Here is a 14,258-nt window from a genome sequence, read left to right as displayed (position 1 = left end):
TAACATGGCTGAAAAAAAAGGTATCCTTTTTGTGATGCAAGGCCACTATAACTTCAAACAGCATCAGAGCTCCATACAAGCTATTTGCTCTGTGATCCTTGAAGAGCTGAACACATCCTCTGTCAGAAGACAACAGACAACTCATTCGCCCATGAATCTGATATTGTGTAATTGTGTTAGTAGACTTTTTGCCAAGAATGCTAGCAATAAATTGAATGTAATGAAATGGAAAGTCAAACATCTTAGGAATGATTTATATAAAGATAAGTCTGTTCTTTGAGGAAGGACAGCAAACTGGTTTCTCAGACTAGTCTGACAGTGTCCATATCAAAAATTAAATAATGTAAGCCAAGCAAAGCATAGTACTGCCAGGGTTCCAAAGGATGAGGAGAAAAGTAATAATTCATGGAAGTCCTAATGAAACAAGCAGATCAATCCATACACATAAGGTACCTTCCACTATTTCATATATTGTACCTCCACAGTATTCCAGTAATATAGTGACAATGGACAATGCAAACAAGAAATTTAGGGTGATAAAACTGTCTCCCTGGAAGTCAAAGCAAAACTTCGTCATTTTCGGAATCAGGATTTCATCCTTGAGTGGTTTTATTTTCAAGTACTCACAGTGAGGAGGTGACTGGCTTTCAGCACTCAGCCTCTCTAATTGTTCTTAAAAAATTTGCATTATCAGATTTAAAGAGATTTGACACCTCGCTTCACTCACTTCTTATCTATTTCGGAAACCTCCTAATAATAATAACTAAAATAAATGTGTTTGTTTTCACCATCATTGAAGGACTCTCTACACACAATCTTTCTTCTATCTCCACCCTCTGTCCACCCTGCACTAGCATTCTTTCATTGCTCGCTCTGGTCAGGGTTAATGTGAGGACCATTTCTTCTTTGCCCTTCACTGCCTCTGTTCAAGCTGAAAGTGACTGTTTCTTCTAGTTAATAAAATAGCAAAGAGCTTTTATTGCTTCACTCAGGCATGCCACTTGGAAAAAGAAGAGGTATTGTCCAGGATACACGATACATTCCAGACCTTCTTAACACTCAATACTACTCTTTTGATCCCTTTAGGGATATAGGTGAATGCAAAAAAGGCAGAAAAAAATAGTTTCCTAGTGTTTGCAGGCTTTCAGAGGAAAGCCTGTTAAAATTCAAGGGAATCTGTCACCATCAATAATGGAATCCCAGAAGACAAGAATAGGGATTAGCCTGATAAAACATCTACCTGTGTCAACAGAGAAACAAAGCTCTGTCAGACACTGATCCAGGCAACTCAACATCTGTGCTCCACCACCACCACCACCACCTCCCCCACTGACAGCTGAGCGTGCTTGCAATGCGTGTCTGCTTCTCCTCGACACCAGTCAAAAGAGATCAGTGCTAGCGTGGCTCCCTGACAGCTCTGCCTAAGGATTCTGCACCAAAAGCATGTACAGTGCTATAAATGCTTTACTCTCCCTCGCTGCAAATAGATGAAGATTTTATATCTCCCAAGAAGACAATCTTACTTACTTGGGATAGCGTCTCTGCTGAAAGATGGGCAGAATCTCTGTATCTTGATTTGAATGCAGAAGCAGTAAATCCCGAAATCTTTCTGTCAGGACAAAGAAAAAAAAAAGAAGAAAAGAAAAAAAAACAAACCCAGACTGTGACTCTGCTTTATATGTTCAGGCCATGAGCAAGCAAGCAGTAATATTAGTGAATTCTCTCTCTAGAAATATTTAGCAGAGGACAAAACTAAGCATAAAGTGACTAAAAATCACTGTTTCCTGTAAAACCTTCTAATATTTTAAAATGCCTTTTTTTCATCCAGTACTGAATTCTAGTAGTGCCTATAAGTTTCTAAGGTCTGCACAGAGATCTTCTGGGTATCATGAACAGACAGCCATAAACAATCCCTGCCTTGAAGAGCCTAGTCTAAACAGAAAGGAGGGGCCCCTAAAAATGCACCAGTCACTCAAGGAACACAGTAGTTGAAACAGACATAGATTAATTAATTCATATAAATTAAACTGCAGTACAAATCCTTTGGTAACTCACTTGATGTTTTTAAAGATGGTTGAAAGACTGGATTTCTTTTTTGCCATCGTTATCTATTTCAAAAACTGCATGATAGGATTTTCTGCAGGAAAATCTACAGTTTGTAGCCTGTGGTGTGTGTGGCAGCTGTACCATGGATTCCTCCAAAATAACTCTCTTCCATGAAAGGTTTTATTCTGGAAACTGAACCTGAGGGTAAGTGCAGTCCTCCTCCTCTCAGATTCCCTTGTATCTCAAAATATCCTCTAACACCAAGTTTATGAATAAGAAAATTACAGGACAAAAAAACATTTAGTTCTGTGTCGGTCATCAAAATTAAACTTCATTAATTTGAATACAATTCTGCTATGTAGCCTCTAAAGTGGAAAGAAACTCATCCAAACCATACTTATAAAGTTGTAATACCTTGAAAAAAGCACCGTTAATTCAGAAGGAAAACTCTCTTGTTAAGGACTCGGTTTTAAAGGTCAGCTGTCTCACACCTGAATCTTTTCTCAACTGGCTAAGATGTATTGCAAATATTTTGGATAAGATACCAGGATCTGCCAGTGAAGAAAGAAGGGCTAATCTTTGTTCCTTTATTTGTACACCTCTTCATATTCAATCCTGAAAGAAATAAGCACTCCTACCTCCAAAAGTCTTCTCACATCTTCAAAATGTAAATTAGTCTTCCTGTACCAAACTAGAACAAAGAGCAGATGTGGCCAACAAAAATAAATTCCACAAATGCAATACTGTAAAAATGAAAGTTAAATCCAATTAGTACCTTTCAGGAAACAGCCTACTCACTGTCTTGAGGAAAAGTTTGCCATTATGCTACTTGACCTCTGCTTGAAATTTTAGGAAGATGGAGAAATTTGCTTTTCTTTCAGTCTTCTGGTACATGGCAATAGGCTGTACACATACAAGCCCTATAATCCTTAAAGATGATACATTACCATCTTCAAAAGCCAATGGAGAAGAACTAAAAGGCTACAGAAATTTTTCACCAATGCAAAATATCCCCTCATGTTTCAGAGCCAGCACATTAACTTCCACCTCTGCTTCAGTAATCTCCCCACACAACCCAAGCTACCAATGCATTTCCAGGCATCCTTAACAAAAGCCTTCATTCAAACAACAGCCTTTGTGTGTGCCTGGTGGAGGAATGGCAGGAGGTTTACCATGGCGAACACTGAGAGACAGCACTTCTTTCCATGACTTGAGGATTTTGATCTCTAGAACTCGGTGTGAGACACCACAATTAAGGATCTGTCTTTGCAGTGGCACAGCTGATTTACTTTTGAGGGCCTGTAACCAGGTGTGACAGTGATGTCAAACACAGAGAGACATGTTCTTACTCAGTTCAATGCTGCACTAAACCACATTACAGGTAGGTAAGTGAAGCTGGTTTCTCAGATCTTGGTAAGGATCTGTGATTCTCCAGGAGAGACAAAACACATCTCAGTGAGTGTGCAGATATGTCTCACCCATTGTTCTGTCTGAGATGGATATCACCCAGGCAGAGAGCCATATTCCATCTCTATCTCCTACTCTGTGACTTGTTCTTGTGCTGCTGCCCTTTCACATTGATCAAGGCCACCTGGCTGCACTCCAGGACTCAATTCAGCAAGCAGTGATCTTGAAAATATTTTGAATAGTAATGTGACAGGGCTGGCCAATACTGGAGCAAAAGCAGCCAAGTTATGGCATCTGAAATTGGCCTGAACAGTTTTCCTACTAGATCTTGTTTTAGCTAAAGTCAACTTTTTTATTCCCCCCACGCTATGGCAAATTTCCCAGGCAGATGTATTTTCTTTTCACCATATGACTTTACTCATTTTCCCATGTGGCGTGGTTTAACCTCAGACAGCAACCAAGCCCCACACAGCTGCTTGCTCACTCCCCCCATGGTGGAATGGGGGAGATAATCAGAGGAGTAAAAGCAGGAAAACTCATAGGTTGAGACAAAGACAGTTTATTAGATCAGACAAGGGAAGAAATTATAATCATGGCGATAATAACAAAAATAATTAGAATATACAAAACAAGTGATGCACAATGCAATTGGCTCACACTTGCCAACCAATGCCCAGCCAGTTCCTGAGCAGCAGCTCCTGGCCCGCTTTCCTCACAGTTTATGCACTGAACATGATGCCATATTCTACAGAATATCCCGATGATCAGCTGAGGTCAGCTGATCTGGCTGTGTCCCTCCCAACTCCTTATGCCTTCCAGCCTTCTCACTGGCAGGACATGGTAAAGATGAAAAGTCCTTGTCTTATCACAAAGACTACTTGGCAACAACTAAAGCACCAATGTGTGATCAACATTATTCTCATCCTAAATCCAAAACACAGCACTGTACCAACTATTACTATGAAAACTGACTCTGTTCCAGCTGAAACCAGGACACCACAGAAACACTTACAGTACCATAGTGTAATATTGCACCTCATCTCAAATCTATTCTACAGATTCTCCCAGCATATTAACCTCCATGTCCTGGAAATCCTCTTAAGAGAAACAGCATGCAGGAATCTTTAGGACTGATTTGTCCCACAGGACCATTGTGTACACATGTCACTTTTCAGCTCTAAGATATTCTTCTATTACACTAATATGTGCCTAGTACCAAATTCACTCTAGTACGAATGACACTACTGCCTTTAAGGATCATCCATCAAGGTGAAGAGGGAGGTGACAAGAACCTTAGCAGCTACTGACAGCACAGGTGCTCTTGGTGCTCTTCCAAAAGTAAATATGAGAAGACTAATGGTTTACAAGAGAAGGCATTTCAACTCACAAGAAAAAAGTTACAAGGATAGCTTCTCAAAGGAGGAAGAATTTTTTTCAGAAACCCAAGACCTTGTTCTAATTCATACTACAACAACAAATGAAAGCCTTGGGAACTAATGAAACCATTAATTAGAGCATTTTTACATTATTTTGATTTGCAATCAGTAGTTGACCAATCAAACTAAAACAAGTCACAATCTTTTGATTACTTGGATAATTTTAGAGAGGTGTCTTCCAAAACTGAGTCCCTTTTCCTGTGATGCTTTTATCTAGGTGTTGGTCTGATTCATTAAAATAAAAAAGAATAACATTTACTTAGCCAAGGCTGCTTACTTCTGAAAGCTGGCAATTACCTTCTCTGTTCCTCATTCTATTCACACAATTTGCATGAGTTAAAGTCTTGCTAGCAAGAGGATTGTTCACATTGTTCTGAGATCAGCTATAGCACTGATTGTTTTGTCTTTCTGCTGTGTGTGACACTGCAGCCTGTCTCACTGATGCTCCCATAAGTCTGCCCACAGGACAAAGCTCTCAGATACATCAAGAAGGGTTACACAGTCACATCTTATGTACAGTTATGTTTTCAATATGATGAGTGCCTCAATTTCCTCCTGATTTTCATTTTGAGTGTACAGTTCTTTCCAAATCCTTTATCAGTGAGAAGTCCTCAGTAAAATTTAGGCAGTCTCATTGAGAGCATACATGTTTAGCTAAACATGTAGCATAATTAGTTACCTGCATGACTGGAGACTGGTTGTACTAACAGTCTTATGCCCTGCCCTCCTAAATCAGGAAGGCTGCAGACTATACAGAGAATGTTTGCCATTGAAATCTTTATGGATTTAACCTGTCCTATATATTTATACACCTTTCTTCTCTGTCTTTAATCTAAGTTTCCTTCTCTCCATTCTACCTTTTGCTTCTCCTTCCCTTCCCAGTATAACATATTCACAAATAAGCTACTGGAACCTCAGTTACAAATACCCTTCCATCTTTATGGTACTACATGATATGGCAAGCCAGTTAATCTACAAGGACAGAAGGATGCATTTCAAGAGAAATTTTCCCTTTAAAATATTTAGATTAATGCCACATTTGTTCTCAAACAGAATGGGGTTGTGCTCAGTATGGTGAGTTGACAGTAATGTCAGAAAAATGAGAGCAAGAATGGGCGTACAGTCTGAAGGTCACTCAAACTGGTTACACAGTAAAGTTTCCTTCTTCCAGGATACACTATTACAGAAGTGGAGAGAGCGACAAAGGAAATTTTTGCAGTATTTTAATATCTGGGGCTTCTCACAGTGGAGAAAAATAATTTCTATAGAAGGTCCCTGTGAGCTAAAACACATTATTATTCACATTCTGTAGACAGAAACACGCTGTGGCACAATGAACACTGGCCTTGTTTTTCAAAGCTGTCACGTCCCTGAAGCTCTTATTGCTTTAGCACTTCAAAAATTATGCCAAAAGTCACACAGTTGTGTAAGGTTTGACTTTAAAAGTCAAGTCTTGTGGTTGTCTTTTCTCACTCCTTCTTGTTACAAAATATCTTACAGAAAATAATAGTAAAATCACTTTCACTGTGATTTCACTCTGATGAATTCCAAGGGTCTTGAAAAATCAAATCCCTGCTCCTTCAGAGTTAGATGGGTATGAAGCTATCAGGTCACTGCATTATATACCTGAAGTCTGAGACATTACTGGTTTGTTTATCCCAACCACCTTTTACCCAACACTTTTGGACCATTTTCTGAACCTCTAATAAAAAAAAGTTGAACTGCATACAATCAACTCAATTAAGAGCACCGCAACACTGATGGCAATTGGCTTAACAGGATAAGGATTACATTAATACCAGTTTTATGGATTTTTTTTAATTAAGCTAGTAAGTATAAAAGGAATGTGATGAGAAAACAAACAGAGAGTGGGAGACCAGAACAGCTTCATCAGCTAAAAATTAGAGAAATTGCAGGTCAGCAGCCAGCCAAGCTGTCTACCAAACAGTCTATCCATAGTGACACTCTTCTACATTTGGATATTTTGTAGTCATGTTTCTGTAATTACCTCTTCTGCATTCACTGAGAAACAAATATCAGTTCCACCTTTCACCACAAGGACTCTTGTAAGTCCTGCAACTTCAAACTAAAAAACCTGCCTAGTTTTATGCAAATGCATAGTGGTCTGAACACCTTCCATGTAATGAATAACAACTTGCAGTAATTAAAACAAAATAAGTTTAAAAAGAAGTCAGCTTTCTTAAAAGTGCTGATGATATTTAACAGGATTTGAGATCCACTAATATGACTTGTTTTCAAGCTCCGTAAATTTGGAAATGCTGTCATGAGTAGTTCCACAGTGCCATGTAAAACTAAAAGGCAATTAGGAAGAAGTCTTTGCCAGTTAAGGGCTATAAAACGATGATGAGCAACAAGATGGCATAAAAATGAAATGTGTGATATTTTAGCTTGACCTGTGGCTTATTAATGGCCAATGTTCCTGAAGTCAAGGAGTTATCACTTCTCTTGAAGAGTCAGTGCGACAAATATCCCCCATCAGATTAAAAGGGGAGGAAAAAAAAGATGATGAGTTAATGCTGATGATCAAAAGGCTCCAAAATTATTACATCATCAGCCTTGGAATTTCCCTGAAACATACATATTTTGCTGATAGAGACAGGCTTTTTGACCAGATTGAACTTCCATGATTCTCAGTCCATTAAGCCTCACAGAGTTTAATTCTCCTATTTTTCATCACCATTTCCTTCCCTCCTGAGCAGTTGTCTGAAAGACTAATTAGTGTCATTATTTACAGAGTTACTGAAAAACCCTGAAAACAAGTGAAAACCCAGGAAGTTGAAAACTATATATAAACTCTTTGCTTTTTATATTTATTTAACGGAAATAGAGAAGCTTTTACAGAAAGGCAAGTGAACTCTTCATTTTCTAAGGTAGGTGAATAACGTGATCATGCTTCCTTTCAACATTTTCTTTTACAGGAATTTAGTTTATAAGCAGAGGGTGGGAAACAGGAATTCAACTAATCATTACGTAGATCTGCAATGAACTCCCAGTCACTCTGGACCTATGGAATTGTCTTCCTTTCTTTAAAGAAGGTCTGTGTACACCCTGCTTTCCCTCCTAACCTGCCTTATACCCTAAAAAGCTCCTTCTTTTCTCTAGCTGTGTACCTGCCAGCTCAAAATCATTCTCCTTCCCTGATTCCAGCATCGGCAAATCCTTTTCCTGATGTGATTCCACAGGCTTTCTTGTGTCCTTAAATTCGTCCCAACTGCTACATCAAAATTAGTTTGGACAGACTTATTTCTAACTAGATCTCCCTCATTTACACGATAATCACACATCTTGCAGGATTTAGGTATATATGCCATGTATCAGCCAATGAAGAGACAGAGCAACAGGCAGTTCTTGTCCCAGGAACCTTAAAAGGTTAGAAGATGAACGATAGGAAGGAAAAAGCACCACTTTTTTGTTTCAAAACAGGGAGGAGACATTTGGAGGACCATATTTAGACTGTATTTTGTACGACTGACCTGACAAGACATCACTGAGTGACCCAGACTGCCTGTTAGCTACACTGCCAGACCTGGGCTTCCCAGACAGCCAGGGAAGAGAAGCGAACACAACACCAAAGTCAAGCAGTCTTGGTGCTCACTACTGAGTTAGAAACCCTTCTGAAGGTTACACAGAAATTCCCTAATGGAGCTGGGAATTAGTTGACTGCTGCAGTTCAAAATAATCAAGGAACTTCAGTCAAGGAACATTTTTTTGCCTTAGCGATAGATACTTACTATACTTGAAGACTATTTCTGTCATGACAGTAAAGCTCATTCCTACAGCTCATAAAACTCAGCTCTTACAAAGTGCAACAGTAAAATACGGTTTCTAAACAACACAGAATTTAAACTTAAAAAATACCTTTATAAATACATGCTCTGAAGGAAAACTTATTAATGCAGATTTTTTTATAGCACTGCATTCCACAGTTGCTGCCTTTAGCCAGGAAGGGCTATACTTTGCTTTTTGAATTCCCAATGAGCAAATGCAGGGAGGCACAACTACCATTTCCTTCACTAGTGCTGTACTTTCCTCCTTCATGACAAAAAAGAAGAAATGATTAGGCACCAGTATAGCCCTTTGGGCTTTAAGACAATGTAGTGACATTTGTTCTAAAAAGTCCTTATTTCATAGAAAAAGAAAAAAAATATACTCAAACTATAAAAAGCAGGGGGATTTAACTGGTTCTCTCTTTGTAACTTGTAATCTGATACAGAAACTGAAGAAAGCCCAACCTTCCAAAAGCTACATGGAACTTTTTAACACTGAAATGGAACTACTATCCAGACGTGCAATTATTGCAATACTATCCAGCTCTGCACATCTCCAGAGGGTTTGCCTCTAAAAGGCTGAGCAAAGGCACAATTCATCAGGCTGTACTGATTCACACCAAGGCCCCCCTTCTCTAATATTTGGATTCATTTGTGGACACATCTATGGAGGAATGATCACAGGGTAAGACCCTTCTGCTTTCGAGCTTTTCTACGTCAGTGCATCTCCTGAGTCTAATGTGGTTTGTCTAATAAGAAATTCTTAGACTTCTTTTTGATGTACTTGCCCAGTCCTCATGTAAACATAATCCATTCCATACTCTTTGACAAGGAGTTCCATGTGTTTCTCACCTACTACATGAAGATTCATCACCTTATGTTTGCTCTGAAATCTTACTGACTGTATTTGATGGCCAAATTCTCTGACACTGGCAGAAACTGTGAACAGTCAAGCTCCACCCACCCTCTCTTTCAGTGTTATGCACGATTTTGCAGACTGTGGCTATATTCCCCTGAATTATATCTTTTTCAGGCTAAAGAGTCCCTGCATAGTCAGTTATCCCATGTTTGGAAGCCTCTCCACGCTTCTGATCATCTCTGCCATTCCTTCCTGAACCCTGGCCAGTGTCATGTCTGAGTGATGAAGACCAGACCTGCACACAGGATTTAAGTCCTGGTAGCACCACAGAAACACCCACCAGCTGCACAGTCATCTCCTTGGCTTTATTCTCTACTCTACTCCTAATAATTTTTCTCTTTATTGCTGCTGAGGACTACGCTGACGTCTTCATGGAAATAGTTATCGCGACTCCAAAGTGTTATTCTTGGGCTGCCATGGTCTCATCATTGCCAGCCAATGTGTATTAGCTTGTCACCAAATATATTAAACACCAGCACATACCCACATGCATACATCCACTGGTATTTTTAGCCAGGTCTAAAAATAGGTCTGCAAGTGTCATATTTTATACATTTGAACAAGTGACAAGAACTTTTCATTAAACAGATAAATATGGCAGTCAAAAAATAATGGAATTAATTCTATCCAAAACTGAAATTTTGTACCATAACAAAACCACTACCAGTCACTGTGGGCTTTTGCCTATTCATACATGGTGACAATTTAAACTGTAAGCATGGGATCATTTCACCCTCTGACTAATACAGACACAACTCCATCACTACACTCAAACATGCAAATAAATTACTGTGTAATAACTATAGAAAAATCACAGAATTATTGAGGGCAGAAGAAATCTTAGGAGATAATCTAGTCCTGTTCTAAGCAGGGTTAGAAAAGCAGGCTGCTCATAGCCATGTTCAGTTGGGTTTTATGCATCTCCAAGGCTGGAACGAGATGATCTTTAAGGTCCCTTCCAGCCCAAGCCATTCCATGGCTTAGGATATAACCAGCAGGTCTGCTTGTGAAAAAAAATATCAATAGCGGTATTTTGTGCTGTTCCCATTACTTGCCACCTTTGGACAAAACTGCAAACCCATGTCAGTTTGACAAGAGGGACACAGCCGGTTAGGAGCCAGCTGCCTGCACGCACAGCTGATAGACATGGGGGCAAGACACTGCCCTACAATAAGCTTCAGACAGCCTGGGCAGGTTAAATACATGCTTCTCTTAGCTGGGGCAGGGATGGGAGGAGAAGGGGAATGCCAAAGAAAAAAGGATTTTGTGAAAGAGAATAGGAGTTTCCTTGCTAATTCACCCTCATGCTTCTCTTAGCTGGGGCAGGGATGGGAGGAGAAGGGGAATGCCAAAGAAAAAAGGATTTTGTGAAAGAGGAGTTTCCTTGCTAATTCACCCTCACTCACAGCTTTGGAATATAAGGATGGCCCAACCCTCATCCCTTCAACAGCAGTTGCTGATCACCAATGCTGCTAATGACCAAGGCTTAGCTGAGCTTAGAGGGATCATCAGGCATAACTTAGCCTTGCTGACAGCTAGGTTGTGGGGATACCTGCATGGAAAGTGCTAAGTTGTTCCCAGAGGGGAAGCTGCACTGTGTTGGATACAGCACTGGAGTGAGCAGTGCTGACAGGCACCCTGTGCGGGAAATGCCTGTCCAGCCAAACACTTAGCTGAACTGCTAGAAATAACAGTGGGGCTGCAAGTAAGAAACAAAAGCAGAAACAGGGTACTAAGGGACTCCACTGATATCTAAAAATCATTTCCCCTGTGTTTTCACCTGCCTGTCTCTTTCAGAGAACACACACAAATTCTCTGAAAGCGCCAGTTACACTGAAGCATTACATAGGATAACGTGATCAGAGCTCAGCTGGATCCTATTTCCTATATAAATGTTGCTAGTCAGCTGGGGACAATCTACTGGGAAGAAATGTACATTTTTTCCAAAGATCTAATCACATCTGAAGCTCCATTTCTTACAACATCTCTTAAAGGGCAATATCAAAACCTTAGCAGGAAATAATTTGAATGACTGACAAATGAAATGAGCCATTAGATACTGTTTTCCTCTTTTTTTTTTTTTTTGATAGGTGATAAAATGTAATGTACACAAGTGTATCAGAAAATGTATCCAAAACATGGCTTCATTTCACCCTGATGTGAGCAATTCTGTTATTTCTTCTTACATTTGAATTAGACAAGTCCTTCTTGAGAACTTAAGCCAGACAACTGCCTGAATATAAACTACTACATACAACCTAGTCTGGGTAGTTTTCATTTATTCTTAATTCATAATTTCTCACAAATTCCTGTATTTGTTGACTTAGCACTAGCTCTTGTGGTGACTTTTGTTAAAATATGCTGTGGGATTTTCTTCAAGGTTGTCACCTCCATCTTTCAACTAATAATATTTTGAACATAATGAAATATTGAATAGACATGTTTTTAGATGGCAGAAAGTCTGGTATTACTCAAGTCAAAAGAAAAAGTATTCCCAGCCTTGAACAGGGAGGAAAGCTGAAAAATTTTACTATGCAATACTAAAACTGATAACTATTCTCCAGGACACAGAAGAAGTGGTTTAACATGATTTGTATCAAACAGTTTGTCACATCACTGTAAGGAAATTACTTGGCAATCTTTATTTGAAAAAGTGATTTTGCCAATTCCTGTAAGTATAAACTAGCATTAGATATCAGTTACCAGTCATGACCTGGCATATAACAACACATCAATGCACCATCACAATCTCAGCAATACATAATGGCACAGAAATGATAAAATCCTCTTCAAGCAGACATAGCACATTCTGGTGCATATGTGCTGGGAAGTATGGGACACTTTTAGAGAAATACTCTTTCTTAACAAATTTTTGGATTAAGGATTTGCTGCTTTTTTTGGAAATTGCACTGAGAAAGTTTCATTTGCCATGCTTTTTAATAACAGGGCACAATTAGCATAATCCCCTCAACCCATTAAAAAAGGAAAACATCAAATAACAGAAATTATAAAAATGCCTTCAATTAAAAATTTTGCTTTTTTCAAACCAGTCACAGCTAAGCTGAGGAGACACTCAGCTGACACAGTGCAAGTGAAATCCTTGAGGGAAAGCCCTGTGCTGTCAGGCTGGCACCAATCACTTGGCAAAGCACAGCAAAGCACCATAGCTTTGACTCTGAAATGTGCGTGGGTGTCTGTGGCATTTTCCTTGAGGAAACGGCACTTACAGTGTGTTTAATGAGTAAGGGAATATGTTAAATTTATGACAGGAGATAGTCCTTAAAGCTGCTTGTTGCAGTGAAGAGCACAAACTGCCCACTGATTTATTTTAATTTCATGTAACATGAGGAGGCTTTTTGGAGGCTGTAGGTGTACTTGTTATCACTGACAGTACAGTAAAATCCTCACAGCAGACACTTGAGCAATACCCAAAATAGCCAATAAGCTCTGGAACTCCTCCTCTCCCCCAAATCCCCCTTCAACACTGAAAGAAGTTGTTGTCACCTCCAATGAGTGCCTTTTTCTCCAGTACATATAAAAACACTAATATTTTTTTTTATTTGGATCCAGGCTCTCTCCCCAGCAGAGAAGCATTCTCTCTTATTCATGATCATGGTGTTCACTGCAGAATTTTAAGTTTTATTAACATTTTTCTTAAAAATCTTCTGATTCCATGTAAGTCACAAAGCTAAGCAGTCATCCTCTCATTATCAGCTTCTATATGCAGAATAGGTTCCCTTCAAATTACTAAGAACACAGTGATGCTGTCTGTAACCCATTGTCCAAATTTTACTGTCTGTAGATGGTCAAACATTTCCAATCAAACCATGGCTTATCAAGGATATTGATATAAGACAAAAAAAATTAAAATTTAAAATTTAAAAACCATACCCAAATGCTGAAAGTTTAGGGATATGAGTGGGCATGTATATATCAATAAAATGCAGTACTTCAGGCAATTCATAGTTAAGTTTTCTCACAAGCCCATCTCTTTTCCCAGTTTCCCTGCCAGAAACTTCACTCTGCCAAGATGTGAGTACATGTCTCCACAGGACAGTGAGACCATGGCATATTACAGCAAATATACCCTAAGCTGGGAACCCAGCCAAGAATAGATAAAGAAAGCTGGAGACATACAAATCCTAAGAAGAGGTGGGAGAACATTTACAAGTGATATTTTTGGCTTTTGTACAGTATATTCTTGACCATACGAATTCTTTGAGAATCAATTAGTATTTTTCTATTAAAAAATTAAATGAAGTTTTTTTTCTAAAAAAATGAAGTGTTACATTTTATATTTTGTTCATTTACTAGGCAATTTTATTGTTCATATTTCTCAAGGGAGAACTTCTTTTAAAAAGTAGCCAGGAATGTTATTTCTTCTCTCTGCTTTGACTTCCCTGCGTCTTTGTCAAACCTGCTGAAGGCACTGCATGCCTGGAAGACAACCTGGTTTCCTCCAGCTGTTTCAGCTGATCTAATGAAAGATATTACTTCTTCCTAGAAAACCTCCCTCTCATGAAATGTTATGTCATTAAAACGTGCTTTGGTTTTATCTGCTACAAATGTTACAAACTGTATAATAAAAGTCACACTATCCTTTTTGAAACAAGCTCTGACACTTTGTCCCCATTTTGAGGAAAAAAAAAGCTTTAAAGAAAG

General features: G+C 39.0%; 1 protein-coding gene across 3 annotated transcripts in view; it reads right to left on the bottom strand.

The window, feature by feature from the left end:
• The window catches only part of NOX4 (NADPH oxidase 4), a 110,625-nt gene that overhangs the window by 44,370 nt on the left and 51,997 nt on the right, over positions 1-14,258 (bottom strand). For all 3 annotated transcript variants that reach the window (XR_005628557.1, XM_039718414.1, XM_039718415.1), the window contains one exon: positions 1,528-1,609. Coding sequence is in view for 2 of the 3 variants with exons in the window: in XM_039718414.1 (XP_039574348.1) it covers positions 1,528-1,609 (82 nt within the window). In the remaining variant the exon portion in view is untranslated. The remainder of the gene's footprint in view (positions 1-1,527; positions 1,610-14,258) is intronic.

Source organism: Passer montanus, unplaced genomic scaffold (assembly GCF_014805655.1).
Source record: "Passer montanus isolate IOZ18808 unplaced genomic scaffold, ASM1480565v1 scaffold4, whole genome shotgun sequence".
Classification (NCBI taxonomy): Eukaryota; Metazoa; Chordata; class Aves; order Passeriformes; family Passeridae; genus Passer; species Passer montanus.
The sequence above is the reverse complement of the archived record's forward strand: the minus strand, read 5'-3'. Positions and strand labels throughout refer to the sequence as shown.